This window comes from Trichoplusia ni, chromosome 3 (genome assembly GCF_003590095.1).
Source record: "Trichoplusia ni isolate ovarian cell line Hi5 chromosome 3, tn1, whole genome shotgun sequence".
NCBI classification, from domain to species: domain Eukaryota; kingdom Metazoa; phylum Arthropoda; class Insecta; order Lepidoptera; family Noctuidae; genus Trichoplusia; species Trichoplusia ni.
Genome location: NC_039480.1, coordinates 5,147,945 through 5,172,545, shown reverse-complemented (window position 1 = coordinate 5,172,545; position 24,601 = coordinate 5,147,945). Strand labels below are relative to the sequence as shown.

The 24,601-nt window shown below is 36.8% G+C and overlaps 1 protein-coding gene across 1 annotated transcript; it reads left to right on the top strand.

Annotated features, from left to right (window-relative positions):
* The first annotated feature begins 8,645 nt into the window (after window positions 1-8,645).
* LOC113509016 (prion-like-(Q/N-rich) domain-bearing protein 25) lies at window positions 8,646-23,040 on the top strand. The gene is made up of 14 exons (XM_026892252.1): window positions 8,646-8,745; window positions 10,902-11,054; window positions 11,797-11,892; window positions 14,125-14,331; window positions 15,200-15,319; window positions 15,766-15,954; window positions 16,616-16,735; window positions 17,467-17,634; window positions 18,286-18,432; window positions 19,520-19,639; window positions 20,458-20,592; window positions 21,366-21,506; window positions 21,963-22,091; window positions 22,908-23,040. Exons 1-14 carry the CDS (start codon window positions 8,715-8,717, stop codon window positions 22,982-22,984), a joined length of 1,833 nt encoding a protein of 610 aa, XP_026748053.1. The 5' UTR covers window positions 8,646-8,714; the 3' UTR covers window positions 22,985-23,040.
* Window positions 23,041-24,601: the final 1,561 nt, after the last annotated feature.

The window sequence follows — 24,601 nt, the reverse complement described above, 5'->3', positions numbered from 1 at the left end:
TTAAACATCTTTTATAAGTCTTCAACAGGTTTATTTTAATATTCAAATTGTTAGATACACAGGTACAAGGTAATGCTCTCTTATTCTATTGTCATCAACTAACAACTCTATTTAATCTAGGGAGGTTACTATTCTACCATAGACTATGAACCATAATACTCGATACTCAATATTCGACTAACCATATAACATAAGCTTTTGATGGACATACTTACGCTCCACGAAGCATCAAAAGCTCAAACACAAGTGTAATAGCATTTTCCCTAACAATAACTCTTAAAATACGTATTTTTCGGTTGCGTGTCTTAGCCCTTTCTTTTAATACGATAATCGGTAAGTTTCACGTGTAGACTGGTATCGCAAACGATGTTATCTGGGTTAAACAGTACCTACAGGGCTAAATCACGTTAACTGGTCGGGGTCAAAATATTTTAGCATTTATTTTGTCGCATTGTTTGTTGTCAAGGGCGTCGCCAGCCGATGGCGCAGGGGGGGGCAAGTTGACTTTACTTACTACAATTCATACTTTTCTCATTCTCTATGAATGAGAAAAGTAGGTATGAATTGTAGGTATTCTGTGACAGTACAGAGTCCAATGTGTAAAGCTACAGGAGCACGAGCTCTTGACTATGCAATAAAAAACTTGTAAATAAGTTATAATAATATTTATTAGAAAAATAGAATAAAAAGGAGTTTGAATTTGAATAAGTGTACAGCGTACAGCGTATTTTGTTTAATTATCAGAGAAGTCGGTATATCAGTTGTCTGGTAAAATATATTTATTTTTATACTCTTTTTTTATATTTAACATTGATTTATACGTAGATATCGGAAATTAATAGTTATTTTTTTAGCATTTTAGAATGAGAAACTGTCTAAACCGCATGGAAGAGGGTAGCACTTTTGTATCTGATCCGACGTAGACGACAAGGAAACACCGGCCCCATTGTACATCCACCCCGTGTTCTATTTAACCATTTTTTTATAAGTATCATTCGCTATAAATATTTTACATAATACCTATCAGTGTTTCTTTGTTTATTTTATTTAGCGTAATGTGTAAACGCATTACGCTAAATAAAATATTCAATTTTTCATAATCTATAATTTTTACCAAAACATATTACAATAACGGCTCAAGATTGTTTCGTCGGTCTTGACTCTCATGTTACTGATGTTACACTGTTTATATTGCATTCGTGTGATTCGCTACGCACACATAGACAATGACGCTAAACTTGAGCGCAATCATTTTGTGAAATGGCTCTTAAGAGTGGAATTGGTGAATTCATTCGAGTTTCAACGCATGGGAATGATTGTTCAAGGCTTGAACTTCAAGCGAATCTAGTCAAATACTTAGGACTTTGGTTGCGTGATATTTGGCAAGTTTTTTAGAATCTCTAGGGGGGGGCAGCTGCCCCTTCCTGCCCCCCCTTGGCGACGCCCTCGTTTGTTGTACGTCAATATTTTACGTAGTAAACAGCATAATATATGCTATTGTTGGCAAAATAGCTTAGAAATAAAAAATGGCCGCCCAGAAGTATCTAAGTACATTATGGAACTTGGAAATTGGCAAAAAAAGGCTGCTTAGGATATCTGTGTGACGGAAGAAATTTCCAAAAAATATTTGTTACGTATTTGTTCTTTTATCTTGTAAACAAATAATTAAAAGGATTCAGTGAAATAAAATGTGTTTCTAAGGTTTCTAACTTGAGATAAAATGAAAATAGGTATACAATATTTTTGGGAAACCAGCCTCTCGGACAAATTAGATTTTTTTTTAAGAAATTCTCTTTTGTTAGATACAGATCATATATTCTTGTTGTCTCTATAACAGTAAAAATCATGAAGCGGTTGGTAAAGACATACTTTTTCTTTCAACATGGTTTTTTGTATTTATTTCAACGAAACCTCCAAATCGAGATTCCGACTATCAAATGGCCAGTTTTTACATTTAATGAAAATAATTACTTACACCTCTCTCGTTTTTAGAACTTAGAGAGTGTATTTGATTAATGAAGAAAAAGTATCTAGCAAAGCTAGTTTCTAAATAATGCAATCTGAAATCGGCCGCAGTGAGTTAGCGTGGTGATCAATGCTCAAACCTTCCCTACACGGGAAGAGGCCTGTGCCCAGCAGTGGGACGTATATAAGCTGGTATTATTAAATAACTCCAATCAATTCTTCAGAACACCTACGCAAAGTTATAATGAATTCAATAGTATTTCCGTTTAAGATATTCCATCTTGATAACATACAGGCCGCGGGTCAAACCGCAGCACTTCGTCATAACGAATACGTCATAATGATGACGTCATTGGTCATGGGGTATATTGGAATATAATGCAAAACTCTAGCATTGTTAAACTTTAGGCAGGTACAGATTGCTAAAAGACGTTTCAAGATTTATTTTTCAAGATTTTTGTCAATAACTAGCTGTTGCTAGTGGCTTCGCCTGGATGTCAAGGCAAATACGTTAAGGCTGCAAAAATATTATTTTCCGTTATTGGAGTCTGAGAAAAGGAGCTTGTGTGTCAATCCAGGATGCAAGCTACCTTCAGACCAAATTTCAACGAAATAGGTCCATCCCCTTGAGTGTGAACAGGAGAGAAACTTACACACTCACATTTCTTTAGACTTAAGACAAGCATTCGTGGATCACATGAATGCTTATCCTATGGGATCGACCTCGCATCATGTCGGGCTCAGTGGGTTTGGCGTGGTGACCTCAACCGACTCAAAATCTAAATTTCGACATTTTTTTATGCGACAAGATTAAACTCGGACAATATAGAACATCGACATTTCTCATTTCCGACAATACATTGGATAGACATGTCTTAACTCCGATATTACTGTACTCCGACAAAATGTTGGTTCGACAACTGTTTACTAGGAACCGACGCGACTTCGGCAACAGTCTACTACGACAACAACTGTATAACGACATGAGGTTACTTCGACTAACGCTGCTTAGAAATGCTATTATGTCGACATTCTTGCCTTCAAAATAAAACTGTATATATTTGTTTGCGGAAAATGAATATAATGTCTTCCTGCAATATTATTACATCTCGAAAGGGAAAAGTGCAATTGGTCGTTGATGGATTTATTTACTGTGTGAACAAAGTGCGTGACAATGTTTATTATTGGTATTGCATTGAAAAATGTAATAAAACGTGTAACGTCTGGATTAAAACAATAAAACATGAAGATGAACACCATGTTGTAAGTAAGAAAATTAACGTGCATACTCACTTACCACAGCCTGAACTAATCCAAGTACGTAAACTTCATAAAGTCCTAAAAGATAGTGCCGTATCGTGTGGAGATAGGCCTTCACAAATAATACAACGCTGTAATTATGCCATTCCGTCCACTAGCGCACCATTTATGCCAAATAAATCCGCTATGCAAGCTATGATTCACCGAGCTAGAAACCAGAGATTTTGAGTCCCTCAACCGACTCAAAATCTAAATTTCGACATTTTTTTATGCGACAAGATTAAACTCGGACAATATAGAACATCGACATTTCTCAATTCCGACAATACATTGGATAGACATGTCTTAACTCCGATATTACTGTACTCCGACAAAATGTTGGTTCGACAACTGTTTACTAGGAACCGACGCGACTTCGGCAACAGTCTACTACGACAACAACTGTATAACGACATGAGGTTACTTCGACTAACGCTGCTTAGAAATGCTATTATGTCGACACTATTACTGTGTCTAAAATCAACACTACACTTTTTAGAAACAACAGTAATATTTACTAAATATATTTGTAAAGAAATAACTTACATACAAATTCAAAGGATTATTTATTACAAAGCTATAATTAACATAAAATCTTATTGCCTTTTTAAATACATAATGTAGGCAATTCCTTCTAAAAACTCTATAGTTTCCATTTCTTCTTTCATTTGCAGATGATTTTTTAATCTTTCATCGTGTTTCTTCTGGCGCTTATAACTCTGTTTTTGTATTTGTACCCTTATTCGAGATATTTCGTTCTCAGTGTTTCTTTGCTCTTTTTTTAACTCTGTTATTGTTTTCAATATATTCATTTTTTTCTATTTAAAAGTATGTTCCATCTGGAGTGCCATTTCGCAAGCATTTTGTGTTGTAGGTACATTGCACGCTATCGAGTCGAATATAGACCACAATTGAGGTGGAAACCTCGGTGGAAGGTTTTGAATTAAATAAAAAGTGTTTGAAGTAAATATGCTAAAACTGTAATGTGTCTCAATTTATGAGCGAACTGGCTGTCTTGGCTGTATCTTTGTGATAGACCTGCTCTTTCAATACGCCTCCATATAATTTGAACGAAATGAAAGAAGCAGCACTTATGTTGGCTTCTGGGAAAACTAAGTTTACAAGCGTTAATGGCGGCTTTCTCGAAATCTGTAATGATTTTTCTGGGATTTAATTCCAAGTTTATCCTATTATAAGTGTTGTTTTTCAGTAACTCCAAAAATATAAAATAGCAATGTTCGCTCTTGCCCGAAAGGAGCCCATACACTAATGGTTAAATCTGATGAGTAGATTCCTGGTCCCCTACCATAGCGTGTATAGTGTAAAGTTGATATACCAGTTTGGGACTGCATCTAAATGTGCCATCCATAATCCAGAATTCTGCTTCAGCGAGGAGTTTTAAATTTGGTTCAGTTGCAAAAATTATGACTATTTCACCTTCATGACAATAAAGGGCAATCAAAAAAAAATTACCATTTATTGTTTGGTATTCTTCTGGTATAACTAAATCCTCGAGTGTAACAGGAAGTTTAGGAATAGCTCGGTTTCTAGCTCGGTGAATCATAGCTTGCATAGCGGATTTATTTGGCATAAATGGTGCGCTAGTGGACGGAATGGCATAATTACAGCGTTGTATTATTTGTGAAGGCCTATCTCCACACGATACGGCACTATCTTTTAGGACTTTATGAAGTTTACGTACTTGGATTAGTTCAGGCTGTGGTAAGTGAGTATGCACGTTAATTTTCTTACTTACAACATGGTGTTCATCTTCATGTTTTATTGTTTTAATCCAGACGTTACACGTTTTATTACATTTTTCAATGCAATACCAATAATAAACATTGTCACGCACTTTGTTCACACAGTAAATAAATCCATCAACGACCAATTGCACTTTTCCCTTTCGAGATGTAATAATATTGCAGGAAGACATTATATTCATTTTCCGCAAACAAATATATACAGTTTTATTTTGAAGGCAAGAATGTCGACATAATAGCATTTCTAAGCAGCGTTAGTCGAAGTAACCTCATGTCGTTATACAGTTGTTGTCGTAGTAGACTGTTGCCGAAGTCGCGTCGGTTCCTAGTAAACAGTTGTCGAACCAACATTTTGTCGGAGTACAGTAATATCGGAGTTAAGACATGTCTATCCAATGTATTGTCGGAAATGAGAAATGTCGATGTTCTATATTGTCCGAGTTTAATCTTGTCGCATAAAAAAATGACGAAATTTAGATTTTGAGTCACCTCAACCACTCGGCTATCCCTGCTTTTGAATTTATAATATTAGTGTGTAATATACCCATAGGTTTGAATTTCGCTACGTAATTTTTAGGCCTCTCAAAAACTACACTTTTGCTTAGCGGCCTTTGGCATTTACCATTCTACGTCATAGGCTGTCATTTTGTAAAAAAATACCGTGTCGGCAACGGCTAAAGGGCGAATAACCCTCTAACTTACAAAGAAAATAACTAAAAATAGTTCGCGAATTTAAATATAGGGCTCCCCACGCATAAGTGACGTCGCTGAGGCAAGATGGCGGCGCGATAAGAAAAAGGTTTTTATTGAAAACATGACGCATCGCATAAGGTGTATTATTAGTTTTGCTTGTGACGTTTGTATCGTGTTTCGTAATTTTTGGATTTATAATATTAGGTAAATAGTATAAAGATTTGATTTTTATTTTTTGGTGATAAGTTAAGAAATTGCTGAGTTAGAGTTGAAAAGCCGTTCAGTGCGAGTCGATGTGCGAGAGGGTTTACATACAAATAACCTTCAGCTTTAAAAACAAAAATATTCTATTCTATTCACATTTCCGTTTCCGATTCCCCATAAGATTTCGATCCATGAAAACTAAATGACCGGATCAGCCTTATCGGAATATTAATTTCGATATTATCAAAAACGTTTTTATATTTTATTCTATTTTGCATATACTGTTGTAATCAGTGATATGAGTCAGACAATTAGTCATACTATTTTAAGTTAAATATATCATCTTTATACAAGTTAAGCTATAACCGCATAAGTGATACAATCACAGGTTAAGCTATGCTTGACGCGGTTGGTCTGCAGATGGTTGACCATCTTTGTCATAACGAGTTCCTCCGTGTTTCGGAAGGCACGTTAAATTGTGGCTCCCGGCTGTTATTCCTACATCTTTGACAGTCGTTACAGGTAGTCAGAAGCTTGAATAAAAGTCTGTCAGCCAGTCTAACCATTTCAAATCTTTACTTATTTATTAAGATTAAGATTCATATGATAGATGACCAACCAAACAGCAGGAGAGCCTAATATGATTCAACTAGCTGTTGCCCGCGACTTCGTCCCCGTGGGTAGAACATATAAGTTATGATTTATACCTGCCCTGTTTTTTTCACATTTTCCATTGTATCTTCGCTCCTATTAGTCGCAGCGTGATGGTATATAGCCTATAACCTTCCTCGATGAATCGTCTACTCAACACAAAAATTATTTTTCTATTTGAACCAATAGTTCCTGAGATTAGCGCGTTCAAACAAACAGACAAACAAAATCTTCAGCTTTATAGATTAGTATAGATATAGATTATTTCTTACCTCTTTTTTTCTGAAAGGAAAATCATCAAATGACTCTTCTCGTTTTGGATTGAGCGGAAGGGAGTGTCTGACTTCTACTGACTAAAACCCACCCATGTTCCTTCCTTTGCCCGTCGTGTACCGGGGCCACGGTAGCCCTTTCGGACAATCTCGCTGCCCCGGCATGGGTACGGTACAATAAAAATGATTTTAACTTTAATTTATCACGTTCCTATTTGACTGGCTTGTTGGTCTAGTGGTTAGTAGCCCTGACTGCTATACCGGATGTCGTGGGTTCGATTCCCACCCAGAAAACTGTTTGTGTAATGAACACAATCATCTGTCCTGTGTCTGAGTGTAATTTTTCTATAGTATGTATATATTTAGAAATAAATAAGTATGTTTATCAGATGTCTAGTACTCATAACACAAGCTTTGCTTAAATTGACACTAGATGGCGTTATATGACGTTGTGGAATAAATTAATATTGTTTCTCTTAATCTTAGTCGCTTAATCATATACATTACTTAAGAATGAAAAATAATGATTGTAACAAAGCTGGATTTTCGTCCGGATATCTGCTAATTAGCCTCAGAACACCTGATCGCGAACATTGTTGCTTGCCAGAAGATTAGCCACATGTGGTTAATACACTGCCCTTATCACACAGCTGCGAATGACTAAAGATAATGTGTATTAAGTTATCAATACACCTGCATAATTGGCCTGATAAGGTGTAGAATTAAGAACGTTTAGACGCCATGTTTGTTTGGAGTTGGTAGCGCCATCTAGTTTTCGATGGTGTAACTAGAATTGTATTGATGCATGTAATGTTAAAATGATATTTATAATCACTTTCTATGCTGTGTTTTTAAATGAAATTGGTATTAAATTAAGGATAGGTAAGTTAGTATATTATGTATGCAGAAAAGGTATGTAGCAAGAAATACTAAGTACATAGCCTACTATTCTATTACCGAATTCTTAGACGATAAATTTTAAGGAAATAATGACAAAATGAGTGCAAATTCTGATTTTTTATTAAATTACATTGATTTTTAAAAGATGTCTGTATTTGTTTACATTATCTTTATAATTATTTTAGTTAAATGTGCCTAAATTTAGTTAAGTGTTTATGTCTGAATTCATGGTTGTAATAGTTTCAGCAAATATTTATATACCAAGTAAGGCGAAACATAGTGAGACTTTTTTTTATTAAGAGCTTTTATATGTGTTACCTATGTTTAAACAAATAAATTTATTCTATTCTATTCTATAGCTTTGCGAAAATTTGAAAATGGTCGTAAACCCACCCATAACGTCTGTCAAAGATGTATCGATAACAGCTGAGACTCACAATTTAATTTGCTTTCTGAAACACGGATGAACTCGTTATGACATAAATGGTCACCCATCCACGGACCGACCGCATCGACTGTAGCTTAACTTGTGAACCAGATCAGTTAAAATATCTGTACCATTTATTAGAGTATTCACTAGCTTTTGACCGCAACCCCGCCACAAAAAATCGAAAATGATCCCACGGGAACATAAAATCGGGATAAAAACTATCCTATGTGTTAATCCTGGTTATAAACTATCTGTATACCAAGTTTCATCTAAACCCGTTCAGTAGTTTGTGCGCTAAAGAGGAACAAACGTAAACACTTTCACGCTTATAATATTAACAGGATTTTGTTTAGTTCCAACTTATTTATTTGTTGCCCTATCTATACATTATCGAGTCTTTACGTCGTTATACGATTATTGCCTAAAATTATTGATTATTTTATAAAGATTAATTCTAAAATGATTTCGTTTTAGTATCAATTGTGATTCAGTGATGTCGCCTAGTTGTTAAGTTTATTGTAAATTTTGTGATTCAAAATGTGGTCTGACAGAGTATTTTTAGTATTAGGTAAGTGTTGTAAACAATCACTCTGTAGCCTTTTCCCAACTATGTTGTGGTGGCTTCCAGTCTAACCGGTTTCAGCTAAGTACCAGTGTTTTACAAGGAGCGACTACCTATCTGACCTCCTCAACCTAGTTACCTGGGCAACATGATACCCCTCAGTCAGACTTTTATAATACCTGGAATTTAAACCAATTTCACCTTAGATTCATACATAGGCTACTACCAGACGGGCGGAGCAATTTAGTGTGGTGGTAGCTCACACATTAGATTCATACATAGGCTACTACTAGACGTCCGAAGCCTCGTACAAAACCTAGTAACTTCATAATTATTAAAGAAAGGTTTTATTCACGAGTTATTATCTGGGCTGCCGCTCCGTCAGCTCATGAGTAAAGATTCCGAATGGGTCCAAAATAGTTGGGTGATCGCGATAAATATGCGTGAATAAAGCCTTTTTTTTTGTTAAGGCAGGGGAATCCTCACACCTGGACACCCACTCCCTCGCTGTAGGAAATGGGTAGTGTCAGACTCTTACTGATTAAACCTGAACCGCCGTGCTATGTCATCAGCATTTTTGTGTATGGCAATGCGTTGCAATCCTACATACACCGACCGCGGTCTTCCACCAGCCAGTAATGTGGGCCGGTAGGTCACTTTCTCGTGTTGTGTGGAGGCCGACGTGTAAAGAGCGTCGGCCTTCTCGCCTCATATCGGGACCGCATCCATAGCACCGAATGTGGCCCCCCGCCGTGGGTCCTATAATCGGACGACAGACACCCCCGTGCCGTATTCGTGAATAAAGCCTGCTTTAAAAATATTTAGTGGAATTCCCACTTGTTGGATACCTACATCCCGTATTACCGATAAGCTGAATTGATTGATTGATTAGTGAAAATTGTTGTTAAGTATAACAATACTTCGGTGAATGTCTTTGGAAGTAATATTTGACAAAAATCGGCGGCCATTTTCAGTTTTTAACGACACTGGACGCCCATGAAGGAGTTTCAAATCGTTGGCTTCTTCCCCGCTTCCTTAGATCAAGCTGGTCTAAGTCGGTCAAAAAATATACAATTTTAAATTAAAAAACCTCCGTTAGCAAAAAGAAAATTGGATTTTCAAGTCCTATTTACCCAACACCAATTTTATCATCAAAAGGCGCTAAGAACTCTTGACGCGGTTGGTAGTAGATGAGTGACCATCTTTGTCATAACGAGTTCCTCCGTGTTTCGGAAGGCACGTTAAATTGTGGGTCCCGGCTGTTAATCCTACATCTTTGACAGTCGTTACAGGTAGTTAGAAGCTTGAAAAAGTCTGACAACCAGTCTAACCAAGGTACCTGTGTTGAGGAGGTCAGATAGGCAGTCGCTCCTTGTGAAACACTGGTACTTAGCTGAATCCGGTTAGACCGGAAGCCGACCCCAACATAGCTGGGGAAAGGCTAGGCCGATGAAGATGAGATGTTATGAACTCTCTTGAATATTTCTATATATTATTCTTGCTGTGCGCTTTTATTCAGTCTCCACTCGATATTATCAGACATTTGGTTATTCTTAATAATTATTACTCATAATTTTTTGCCTCAAAAATTTTATCAATCATATCTAAGAAAACGCACATAATGTAGTTTTTGGGTGATAGGAGAACAAGTATCCAAACATCCATACATACAAACTTTCGCGTTTATAATATTAGAAGGAGTTGTCATACGCTTTCGTAGGCTGAATATTATCACTTTAAATTACTTCTATATCAACGCTTTGCACGTGTTTCGATAAGATTTTTTTTTGTATAATTAGTTATCGGGTGAAATTCTTATTGCTTAATTTGATAATTTAAACTTGAATCTATAGATTGCCTTTGAAACAAAGAAGGTTTGAGAAAAAATATTTGTCTCTTTTTGCGGGTTCGGTTCAATCTCTTTGGCAAAGGGTTTAGGCACTGCTGTGAATAAAAGTTCAAAATTTCAACCTGTGAATGCCCCATACTTATTATTTTTTAGGTATCCTTATATCTTAACTCTGTTTTTTCTTCCCCGGCTAACCAATGACCCTAATGAACCCAACGTAATGTTTATTTAATCAAAAAGGAGGTTTTTTTTTAATGTTTGTTATTTTTATTTTTCAAAGATCTTAAAACTAAAATAAAACCTCTTTCCCCAGGATGTATCCTCCACAGTCACTCCGTCGTCTCCTTGTGGTCTTGTACCCAAAACTCCGATTGTTCGACGACACTGGGAGCTATCTGTACCAATGGAGACTGTGTCTGTCCAGCCGGCACACAGTCTATACTAGGAGGAACGGTTTGCGGTAATGGTGAGTATATTAAACAGAACATTCTTAATTTTGTAAGAAAAATGTGTGGAAGAAATTTGAACACAAATAGGACAATTTTTTCCTTAAAAAATACGATGCCCGCACTAAGAGATAGTTGTGTCAAGGGGGTTTGCTCAACATTTTATATCCGGGATTGTTTTAATATTTTTTTTTTATATTGTTGTTGCTGAAGATAAGCCCCTTTTTGACGAGTTTTTGCAGAGGCAACTACAGAAAAAAATCAACCTCACAACTTTTAAACACGTTAAGTACACTCACACATAACCTTTAATACAAGAAAAATAAATTAGAATCGCTCAATCCATTACTGACATATGATACTACAGACAGCCCACCCCCATGACTCCTTAAAACATCCGTCTCTTTACATTAAGCTTTAAAAAGGTACGTTTAAAATTAAACTCAAACTCAAATGAAGTCACAAGTCTGAATATTAAACAAAGTTCTATTTTGCAAGGGCCTGTTGGTCTAGTGGTTAGTGACCATGACTGCTATACCGGAGGTCGTGGTTTCGATTCCCGCCCAGGACAAATGTTGTGTGATGAGCATGATCATTTGTTCTGGTGTCTGGGTGTAATTTATCTATAATATGTATGTATTTAGAAATATATAAGTAAATTTATCAGTTGTCTGTTTACCATAACACGAGCTCTGCTTAGCTTGGGATCAGATAGCCGTGTGTGAGTTGTCCCAGGATATTATATTATTATATTATTTTCAGCTGCTCCGTATTACACATCAGTCTGTTTTGAAGATCATCAGTGCTCGCACCTGGTCACCAACTTCGAATGCCGACTTATAAATGAAGAAACAGGAGGTATATAGTATACTAGCAAACTCGCGACTCTGTCCGCGTGGTTAGAAGATATAAGTTAGGAATTATTGAACGGAAGCCCTCGAAGATGAATATCTTTCCCCGTTTTTGCCACATTTTCCATTGTATCTTCGCTCCTATTAGTCGCAGCGTGATGTTATATAGCCTAAAACCTTCCTTGATTAATGGTCTATTGAACACAAAAATAATTTTTAAATTTAAACCAGTAGTTCTTGAGATTAGAGCGTAAATAAGTGTAGATTAAGTTCCACTTAATTTTATTCCTTTGACTTGTTTCAAAGATCACTGTTCACCGTTTCAATACAAAATTGTATCAACTATGGGTGGTATATTATAATGTCTTATGCTTTAGACTATGGAGTTTTTACCCATTGTGGGAGACTGTAGCCTAAAAGATACCGTAATCTATATTTCAGGATACAAGGTCTCCATTCTAGTAGTTTTAAAGAATTGAATAGTTATAATTTCCAGCAGCTTGTTGCTTTAGTGTTGTCTTGTTTATAATAAACTGATGATTTTTGTAAAAGACTTTGCTATATCAATTTCAGGGAGATTGATTGGACGCATACTTAAAATAAAGATCACAAAAATAATCTTCCGATATATTTATATCTAAAAAAAGACTCTAATTTGACACTACGAGTAGGTGGCGTTGTCTGCAAATTAAGAAATAATATTCTCGTGACCCAAAGGCTGGCTTTTACCTAGCTCAGAGGATTAGCATTGCCATTCAACGTGGCAATGCTGCCAGCCTTTTGTGCATACTCCCAGCCGGCAGCGATGCCGATGAATTTTTTGATGCCTTGTTTTAATTATTGTTTATGTTTTATTAGTATATCAGTGGCGAAGGGTGAATTTTCTTAGAAGGGAAGCCGGACCAAAAAAAACCTTACCTTGCTTGTGATGCGTGAATTCTAGTTATTATGGCTTGTATCTTATATCTTGTACGATGAATTTTCTTTAGCATTCTTATTATGAACTACATGCGTATTAGCAAAAAATGTTTCTATCCTATGATTTCCGAAATCATGCAATGATAAACAACTACGGATATGTTTTTCGGTCTGAACATGTTTTTAGATGAATTTGTAAGATTATTAATATCATTAAATCCCGTGTGGCTCCATAAACTGTTAGAATCTGAGCATAACAAGCAAGGAAAACAAAACATTTTATTTAATTTACAATTTCCCGTGAGCCAAGGATACTTGTTGTAAAAAGAACTATTAAAATGTTTGAAAAACCCATCGCGTCGTTTATAATAAAATAATCATGTCAGGGCGAGCACGGCCTAAATGAATTACGTGCTTTTTATTTTCAAAACTCAACTTTGAAAAGGATGTTTCCTCAGTCAACAAATAATCTGTCAGGTAGCATTCTACGTTCACTAATGCCGCCATGCTATCGAAGTTACTCTATTATAACATATTACTACTTAAATAACAACTGCTTCTATTAAAACTACAAAATAAAACAACTTACCTAAATACCTGCGTGAAATAGACGACTACCAAACAATATAACTAAACTGCACCACACTGCAATAACACGACACAAAACTATCACTAATTCACTCTAGTTTACACTAATTTACTCAAATAAATAAATTTCAACAATAGTACATGACCAATTCTAAATTATTATACTAATATCGAATGAAATGCAAATGGTCTGGTGAAAAAAATATAAAGTTTGACAGATAAATGACCGCGAACCAAAAGTGAAAAGAAACTATCATTCTATCCCGTTCCGGCGGACTACGAAGTTCGGTATCATTCTATCTCGTTCTGGCGTATCTCTCCGTCCCTGTAACTCGAAAAATTGCGGCTTCCCTAGCTCCTAAGATTGGCACGCTTTGTGACGTCAAGGTCACGATCGGTGCAATAGAAACTTTGTACTGGATTCCTGTTTCGCCTTACGAGTTACCTTAGTCCTTACTAACGACGACCAAATGTGCGTGAGCGGGATTTATTGCGCGGTGTATAATGGTAGGCGGATTTTTTTTATAGTTATTTTTAAAAGCAATTTTATTGTTATATCAGTACTATAACTTCGTAAATTATTAATTTGTTTCAATGATAATGAAAAATAATAGACACTAGTATTTTCTATATTTCGAAAGGGAAGCCGGTAGGAATCGAGTTGTATGGAGCCTTCGCCACTGTAGTATATAGCAAATTATTGTAACATAAATAATATTATTTATTTTCACAGTCCGCAATTGTTACTGCCAAGAAGGTTTCCACTACTTCCTCGGGAGGTGCTGGAAGTCGATCGATTTCGGAGAACCCTGCAATAGGGATGAAGAGTGCATGAGCATCATGAGGGATCCCTTCAGTTTATCTTGTCAGGAAGGGACATGCGCCTGCGCAGCGGGTTACTATGAAAGGCAGAGGGGAGAATGCAGGCAGATCGCAAATGGTAAGTAAAGATGAAATTGTTTGGGTTCCGTATAAAAGGGGTAAAAATTAATAGATCAAAAAAATCTTAATAGCTACGTTTTTAATTGTCACTCCAGTAAAATTTTATCAAAATCGGTCCGGAAAACCGGTAGTTGCAAATTGCATTGTCATCGGGTTTGAAGCTACCCTGAAAATTTCAGCCTGCTAGCTTATCGGGAAGTGTCTCTAAATTATTATGTTATGTCATGAACAATCGAAATTTTCACTTCGAGAAATCAAAACCGTATTCTAATATCAGAATCAAGGTTAAGCAAACGTTGATAAAGTCATAAATATGAAGGATGATTAACATTTTCTTTTACAAATTTGTTTCTTCATAATATTGTAGCGTCACGCAATATCCGCACGCATGGAAAACTTCAACTCAATCGGATACCGGGAAGTAGGTCAAAAAAACTTGCAAGATTAGATCATAGACAAATGGATAGATGAGAGTAACTAAAAGCTAAAAGCAGTGCCGGCGTAAGGGCCTCTGACACCCGGGGCGAAAATATTGTTGCGCCCACTTGAGGGAAGCAATATCAAGTGTTAGTTTCTTGCTGATCCCAAGTAAAATTATATTAAGAATTTCATCTTTCCTTTAGCGTTGCGTTTGGCGGTGGAAGTATTCCACCTCGAGTGGAGCACAGTTCTGAGGGTTTTCGCCAGGAGAGGCAAGAGACTCCAACTTCAGACCTTGTCGCCTCCCTGAATTTGTCACCCTGGGCCATCGCCCCATCACGCCCCCCCCCCCCTAACGCCGGCACTGCCCAGCAGTGGGCCATTTATAGGCTGGTATACATAATTATTTTCATTATAAAGCGTGTAAAATCTATCTGTTTTTTCAGCGCCCGGACAAGGCTGTGTTTTGGATGAGGACTGTCAATTTGAAGGCGGAGTTTGCAATATAAACAATTTCCAATGTGTTCTGGCTACCACACTGAAATCAAGTCAAATCAAGTCAGATGGTAAGAATTATTTTTACTGGTAGAACTCTCGCATTTAAGATTTTAATCCTTGTGTCACGGGTGTTTCACAAAAATTCAAGGCACATGCTCAAACACACCCAGACTCCGGACAAGCATTCGTGGATCACAAAAATGCTCAGCCCCTCGTGCTTTGTATGATGACAGTTTTAATGCATGGAATGAGCTTCACCTCAATGGTAAATTATGCCCATGGATGAGCTAGTCGGAGCATGTTGCCACTTGAAATGCAAAAACGACATATAAAAGAGAAGGTGTATCCTATAAACTTCATCAAATATAACTAAAACACTCCTGACTACACGATTCAAATGAAAATAAAAACAAAAACATATCAAAATTGATTCAGCCTGTCAACAGCTAGTGCAGACACACATTACCCAACTTATACCTTTCCATTGTTTCTCAATCCATTTTTTGCCCTCCAGAACCAGTTCTGAAGTACGAAGACTCACCAATCCAAGACTTCAGCGCCAATGTGACTGGCACCAGAAACCACGGTACTCCTTGTGGTACCGGCGGCACTTGCAACTCGCCATTCGTTTGCTCAAACCTGGGCGCTTGTGTGTGTCCTACTGGGTACTATGCGAGCCCTAATGGAGCGCAGTGCTGGGCAGGTGAGGATATGTATTTAGTTTTGCGCCTTCGTCCGCATCGTTATAAAGATATGAGACAGGAACTTTAAGAATCGGTTAAGTAGTTTTAGAGTTATCGTGAAATTAAAGTTAGAAACTAATATCACAGGATAGACTTAAAAAAATACCAAACTATAATTATTATGGAACCAAATGACAGCAATCTCATTAATTGAAATAAGCATCAGATATAAAGTTTTAATGGATAGAATGATCTTCACCTCAATATGACTATTATGCCATAAGCTAGTCGATGCTTGCATTCCGTTTAAAATGCAAAGACGACATATAAAAATCCAGTCCGAAGTTCTGAGATTTTAACATAAAATAAAGACGAATTGAGAACCTCCCCCTTTTTGAAGTCGTTTCAATATGGTTAACTACAATCAGGAATCAAACTTGTGACTTCTGGTTTAACGGATCAGTATTTTTACCAACTTATCTGCTTAAGTGCCACTGAATGCCAATGAATCACAAAACGACAGTAGCTATTAAAAAAATCGTGTAAATATATGTTATATACCGAATCCCAAATAACTCACTGAAGTTACAAATGTCGCGAAAATGCTGCCAGCATAAAATGGGATTGGGTGGGTCACGCAACAAAAAAGTGTAAATTAATTTTGATTATTTCTTCTTCCAGAGCTTGGATCCCCATCAACCAACCAGCAGTGTCAAGGGTTTTTAGCTCAAAATATCAACAACGTTTGTAAATGTCCTGCCAATGTGTACTATGAAGAAAACATGAGGGATTGTGTCAAAGGTGAGTCACAGAAATCCATTTCTCCTTGAAGAGGGAAACTCGTCCCAGATGAAATTCCCAGAATCTAAATCTACTAAGGCCAATGAGACGAGATAAAGAATGTTGTCTGCAATTTAGTCAGCCCGTGACCATGATACCTGCAAAGGTTTCGAAACTTCGGGAACTAAAATCTAAAATTAAACCGCGATAAAATCCGTAAAAGTAGTTTCATTTCAATGAGATAAAGAATGTTAACAAACTCTCAGAGGTTCATGATATTTTTATTCGCATAAACTATTATTCTTTTATATCTTATTCCATAATTTAGGGACTTTTATAACGCTTAGCTTATATCGGTCCCATCGTACCCTAATACAAATTTATAATTTTTACCAAACTCAATGAATCTTAGCCTTAAAGTAAAACAACTCTCTGTCATCATTAGAATTCGGATTATTTAATATTTCTTCATCTTTGTTTTCTTTAAAAATGACTCTTGCATTTAGGGACTTAATTCTTATGTCGCGGGGAATTTCAAGAAAAATGGCACATGCACGAAGACACCCAGACTCAGGACAAGCATTCGTGGATCACACAAATGCTTGTCCTACGCGAGGATCTACCGGCGACACGTCGCGCTCAGTGGGTTTGGCGCGGTGACCTCAACCACTCGGATATACGTGCAGTCCAAAGTCCAAAAAGACAGGTCCCATTCTCTTTCCTCTACATTTTAATCTTCATCTCTGTTCTAGCTACCCGCCGTGTGTCTGACGCGTGTGTGACAGATCAGATGTGCCATACGTTTGGGTCTGCCGCCCGTTGTGGGGCGCCACAAGAGCCCTTCTACTTGAGAAGCTGTGAGTGTATCCCAGGACAAGCTGTGTGGGATGAGGAGAGATCCATGTGCAGACTGTTTGTCGGTAAGTTTATATTATCGGCCTAGCCTTTCCCTAACTATGTTGGGGTCGACTTCCAGTGGAACCGGTTTCAGCTAAGTACCAGTGATATACAAGGAGCGACTGCCTATCTGACCTCCTCAACCCAGTTACCTGGGCAACACGATACCCCTTGGTTAGACTGCTTGTCAGACTTTCAAGCTAGCTAAGCGGTAAGTTTGTCTGTCTTTGTATATCACTTTCTGACTGGAGTTTTTATCTAGTGATTAGTCGTGAAAACTGGTATACCGGAGTTTGGGTTCGATTCCCACTCAGGATAAATGTTTGTATGATGAGCAAGATCAATTTACTCCCTATTGAATATAATTTATCTGTTATATGTATGTACTAGCTAACCCAGCAAACGTTTTTTTGCCATACAAATGAGATCTAAGAAAAAAAGGGTATAAAAATAGAGTGATCCGATTCACAAAATTTCATGAGAATCGGTAGAGCCGTTTTGGAGAAATTCAGTTTCGTACACTGTAAAACGAGAATTTTTTAGAGATTAGAAATATAAAATTATTTTTATCAGTTGTCTATTACTCATAATACAAGCTTCGTTTAGTTTGCCACTAGATGGCGTTGCATAAAAAGTTGTACCAATATCACGTTATACCAATCGTTTTTGTCCAGGTATTGGCGAGGCCTGCCAAGTGAACAGCGACTGTTTGGCTGGTAATCAGGAGATCTTATGTGTCGAGAATAGCGAGGGAGTCGGCATATGTACGTGTCCTGAAGGCACATCTCCTGTCGACGGACTGTGTTTGACAAGTGGCTTGGGTAAGTAGCTGTGTATGGGCTAGGTGAAATGTGGAAATTTTGTTTTAAAGTATAGCTTAGTATACACCGTGATTTTTTAGTCGTCTTACAAAAGCAGCCCAGTTCATGTATCCAATGACTAGAACACGTTCATGATAAAAAAATAGGTATTTATGAGATTTGAAAAAAAAAATTAAATGCAATTTGTTTTCAATATTATGATGCAATTCGTAGTTTTTTAGAAACACAAATCTGTTGCGAACGCGATCCGAGCCTTGTAACAATGGTGAGGGGCGCGGGCGACGGCAATTTTATCATTTTTAAGAGTATATTTCAGATTTCTCTTGTTTAATTTTCTTCGTACTTATTATCGTAGTTGACGATAAAAAAATAATAATCGCGCCTAGGGGTATTATACGTCGGATACATGAACTGGGCTGCTTTTGTAATACGACTAAAAAATCACCGTGTATATTAGCCGTTGCTGCGAGAATTAAAAAGTCGGGTTACAAACTATCCTATGTGTTATAGAAGGGTATAAACTATCTGTATACCAAGTTTCATCTAAATCCATTCAAAGTCAACAAATATTTGTAGGATTTCATGTCAAAAATATATTATTTTCAGAAAAATCGCTTTTTGCGTTTTTAATAATTAGCTTACAATAATTGCGCGTCTTTCAATGCGTTAAGTCGGGATGTTTATTAAATTCATCTGTCATTAGGCACAGTCTCAGGAACTGTGATAGCAAGATAGTTAATTTTTTTACAGACCCCCTGGGTCGCAAGATTAATGGGTGACTATAATTGCCTGTTTGACAATCGCCAAATAAATTCCCAATCGCCAATTAAATTACTTGACAGATTTTTTCACGTAAGAATGACAAATTCTTCAATTTATCTGCCTGATAGCGGTTAATCAGTGATTGTGAAACAGGTACTGAGTGTCTTACAATTTTTTCTATTATTTATTTTAATAGTAACTATCGTAGCAAAAATTTAATATTAAATGATGCAACGGTTTATTCACGCGTATTTATCGGGATTGCCAATTTATTGTTTCATTTATTTTATGCCTATGAATGTTAAACCCTTATTTTTATCTCTAGAACTGGGTGAACAATGTCAGGCTTCAGCTGAGTGCTCGGGAACCGAACACTCTGTGTGCGAGGATTCCGTCTGCTCCTGTGATGCCGACTACCAACAAATTGATAACTACTGCGCTCCAAGTAAGTATAAGGCACTAGCTTTTCGCCCGCGGCTTCGCCCGCGTTGAGGTCGGTTATATCGCGTTTCCAAGAGAACTCTTCAAAAAGTCCAGGATAAAAACTATCCTATGTTCTTTCTCAAGGTCAACTCTATCTCTGTTCCAAATTTCATTAAAATCAGAACAGACAGGACAGACAGAGTAACATTCGCGTTTATAATATTAGTCGGGATTGTGGTATTTGAAAGGTTAATTAGACTTAACTGCTGCAGCGGAGATCGTGAGTTCAAATCCCGACATGAGAGACATGTAAAAGTGATGAAATATCGTATTTACATAAATTATTTCATTTCATTTCAATCAACTAATAACTAATTAGAAATTTAATAAAAGTTTGAAAAGTAATAATTTGTGTTAATGGGAGAAAATTATCAATAAACTTCCTCTCTCCTTAACGTACTTATTTGCTGTGCCCGACAGGGTCCATGTATCCATACACCTAAGAATAAATGTGGAACGGAATAAAAGTATTAACTATTGAGTACTTATAACAGAACTAAATTTCTGCATTTTTTCACGTTTTTATACATTCACTTTTTTGTTTGTTTGTCGTTCCGGTTGAATTGTTGCAACTCAATTTTGAGGCACTTCCCGATAAGCCAGCAGGCTGTAATTTTCAGGGTAGCTACAAACCCGATGACTATGCAATTTACAACTATAAAAAAGGCTTGAACGACTGTCATAAAATTTGAATGAACATTCAAAAACGTGGGTTTTTAGTTTCTTTTATTTTTTTTATCTGTGTTGAGTATTATTAATAAATCTTCTTATTTTCTTTAGCTATTGGAGGCACATGCTTGGTTGACGATGACTGTTCCATTGAGAATACTGAATGCGTGGCTCAGGACGACGCCTCAGCTCTCACCTGTCAATGTTCAGAAGACTATGTTTCTGCTAATGACGTTTGCTGGCCTAGTAAGTTATATTTCTTACATGTTTTTTTAACTGAAACTTCTCTTCGCACGTTTGAGGAGTAAGCTGACGAACGCATAACGTAGGCGTTACGAAAAGGGTGATCGTACGAATTTTATTGTGTGATCTTTTTAAGTGTGATCGGAGGCGAACGGGAGTTGAGTGACGGATATAAGAAAGAGAAAACAGTACGCTCGCAAGTCCTTTTCCCTCTTTCTCTTATAGCCAAATACGTTCCTTATATCTAAGGAGACTGCAAGCCTATAAAAAATATAGGTTTCTATATTTTCATAGATGGAGCTAAATTAGTTTCACTTCAATGCACAACTCAACAACAAGCACACTCATATTTTTCTTACATGGGTGAATTTCATCAGGTCCAATAAAATCTTCATTTCCGTGGATTTTTTATTCTTCAACTTTAGAAAAAGAAAAAATAGTGTTTACTCAAGTTTTTGATCAGAATGCAGTTTTGCTTAATATCTAGCAGATAGCTTAAAAAACTAACGAGACATACAAGATTGAAAATTCCGTGCCACGGCGATGAAACATGCGTCCATGGCAATGAAATGTTATTATAGTGTACAAGAATATTCACCCACATGTGTTATAACAGATCCATTTTTTTGAATGCCTCCCGAATTAAGGAATTTAATCCTTGTGTGGCGGGTTTAACAAACATACTAATTACGTCCACAAAGGCACCCATTAATGTAACAATTAATGTAAATTATTAATGTGAAAATAACATTAATGTAACAATATCTTCTTTCCAGAGCTGACCAGTATATCAACAGTATGCAACGTCACAGCTCAGTGCACGACACTCCTCGGTCCGGCCAGCACCTGTGTGGAGGCCAGCTGTGAATGTTCACCAGGGTATCATTATAGAGATAGCGGATGCTGGCCGCAAATCGGTAAGATGATTATGAAAAACGAGTAAAGCATTAAGGATTTTAATCCTTGTGTTGCGGGGGTTTCATAAATATTCAAGCCAGAAATTGATTTGATTTCATAATAAGTCACACTGCAATTACTTTATAATTTTCTTTACTTAAAATATTAGTAGGATAAATAACTGTCGGGTCCGTTTTTGTATATATTTTATTTATTTTTACGACTCCCGCATTAAGGAATTTTATCCTCGTAACGCGAGGTTTCACAAACATACAATTCACATGCACAAATACAGCGAGACTCAGGACAAGCATTCGTGGATCACACAAATGCTTGTCTTACGCGTGGTTTGATCCCACGACACGTTTCGCTCCGTGGGTTTGGCGTGGTGACCTCAACCACTCAGCTATCCGTGCAGCCGATTCAAATTCGGTTGTACAACATTTTTAACTAAAATCCATGATATTTCTGTCCAGGTCTCTTCGGCTCCTGTTCCCGGAACAGTGAGTGCTTCCTCCAGGAAGACTCTCAGCGAGTTGTCTGCAGGAACAGTCTGTGTCAGTGCTCATTTGACTACCCTTACTCCGAACAGCTGAATACTTGCGGTAAGTAGACTTTAAAGATTCGTTCTTAATTCATCATCATCATCTTCATCACTATTATCATCAACAACTACATCATAATGATCAGCCTAGCTTTTCCCAACTATGTTGAGGTCGGCTTTCCGTCTAACCGGATTCGGCTAAGTACCAGTGTTTTACAAGGGGCGACTGCCTGTCTGACCTCCTCAACTCAGTTACCTGGGCAACACGATACTCCTTAGTTAGACTGGTTGTCAGACTTTCTAGCTTCTGACTACCTGAAACTACTGTAACAGATGTATGAATAATCTCGAGATCAACAATTTAACGTTCCTTCCGAAACACGGAGGAACTCGTTATAACATAGATGGTCTCCCATCCACGGACCGAACGTATCAAGTGTAGCTTAACTAGTGATCGTGATCGTGATTTTGTTTTATTGAGTTTATGTTTGTTTTCTTATTTATGAAAAACTAGCTATTGCCCGCGACTTCATTCGCGTGCTACAAAGATATAAGTTAGGACCTTTTGTTGTTTTACACATCTTTTAAATTTTCCCTCATTAACTACTTCAGAAATCGGAATAAAAGGTAGCCTATGTTCTTTTCCATGTCAATGGCTATATGCATTCCAAATTTCATTCAAATCCGTTCAGCCGTTTTTGCGTGATTGAGTAACAAACATCCAAACATTTTCACATTTATAATATTAGTTAGGATTTACCCGAAGAAGCTTTTTTTATTTTAAAAACTTATATTTTAATTGATGATATTGACACCGATTTTGTTTTTTTTTGCTTAACATAATAATTAAATTAATGTATGTTTTTTTTTGTTTCAGTATCCTCGGCTACCATGACTCTTGGCAGTATCTTCACAATCGTTCTTGGAGTATTATATTCTATCTATCTTAATTAAACGTATCTTATGTTATAAGTTAATTTAATTTGTAAATATAAAACATGTTATATTATTGTTGGCTTTTTATTGGTGTTCCGTACACAAAAGGCAAAAATGGTAGCCTTTTACGTTTTAAGTCTCCATGCCCTACTGTTGTCCGTCCATCCGTGACGACCTCCGTGGTCGAGTGGCGTACGCACCGGTTTCAAGGTGTCGCTAACTCTGAGGTCCCGGGTTCGATCCCCGGTCGGGTCAATGTAAAAATTCACATTTCTACATTGTCTCGGGTCTGGGTGTTTGTGGTACCTTCGTTGTATCTGAATTCCATAACACAAGTGCCTTGGCAACTTACTTTGGGTTCAGAACAATGTATGTGATGTTGTCCGCATTTATTTATTTATTTATCTGTCACGAGGCTGTATCTCATGAACTGGATTACATAAACAGAAGAAATTTCCAAAGATGATGTATTTTTATTGTCACTATAACAACACAGATGTTAAGTAACGGTAAGTAGAGTTTACCTTTTGGCTATCTGTACGAAACCCTCAGAGTTCCGAGTCGACTTGCGCTGGACTGTTTTTAAACACTTTTACTAATGAAGTAACATTTTTATATAAAGGCCCATATAACTTACATTCTTTACTATTGTGAGCAGCCCCAAGGTGAGCGCCATTATCAAAGCTCTCTCTTACCATATTAAGCCTTTCAATTCAGTTGATAAAACTTACAATAGTCATATCTGGCAAAGCTTTGATATACGCCTATGTATCGTGATTGCCCGACTAGTTTGGGACCAAACCGGAGTCCTTAATTATCAGCTGACGCGGCGAGCGAATCAAAAAATTATAAATGCTCACGAAAGCTGTTATAATAATTAGAAATTCACAATGTAATCATAAGCTTACAATCTTAATCACTATTTAATATACCTTTTTTCAAGATTCTGACTAATTTTAAATCCGAAAATTGTAAATTACTTTTCGACAAGTGACGTGACTTTGACTTGTCAGTTCAATACATTTGAGTGATTCGTCAGCGTTAGCGCGAGGAGTCGTGTAGCTTGTTTATATACGATGGTCTATATTTCTAGAGAGACAAAGACCTACTTGGATGACTAAAGCAAGAGGCAGGCAGTACTTATTGGAAAAAGCCGGAAGAGGCCTACGCCGAGTAGGGGACTATTACCTACATAACCATTTTTGTTATTATTGTTAATAATAAATGAATATTTGATCGTAAATCCAGATTAAAATTATAATAATTTAAAGTTAAATGTAATCTATAATAATATATCAAGTTGAAGAGTTTGTTTTTTTGAACGCGCTAATTTCAGGAATTACTGGTTCAAATTGAAAAAATATTTTTGTACTGAATACACCATTCATCGAGGAAGTTTTTAGGCTATATACCATCACGCTGCGACTGATAAGAGCGAAGATACAATGGAAAATGTGGAAAAAACAGGGCAGGTATAAATCATAACTTATATTTGCTTTACACGCGGACAAAGTCGCGGGCAACAGTTATAATATAATAGAGTGTAAGGTTAATATCTGTAATTGTAGTAGAATGAATGGTTTTTTTATTTTAATTATTTAATTTTAGTACGAAATTACAAAATATCATGTTAGC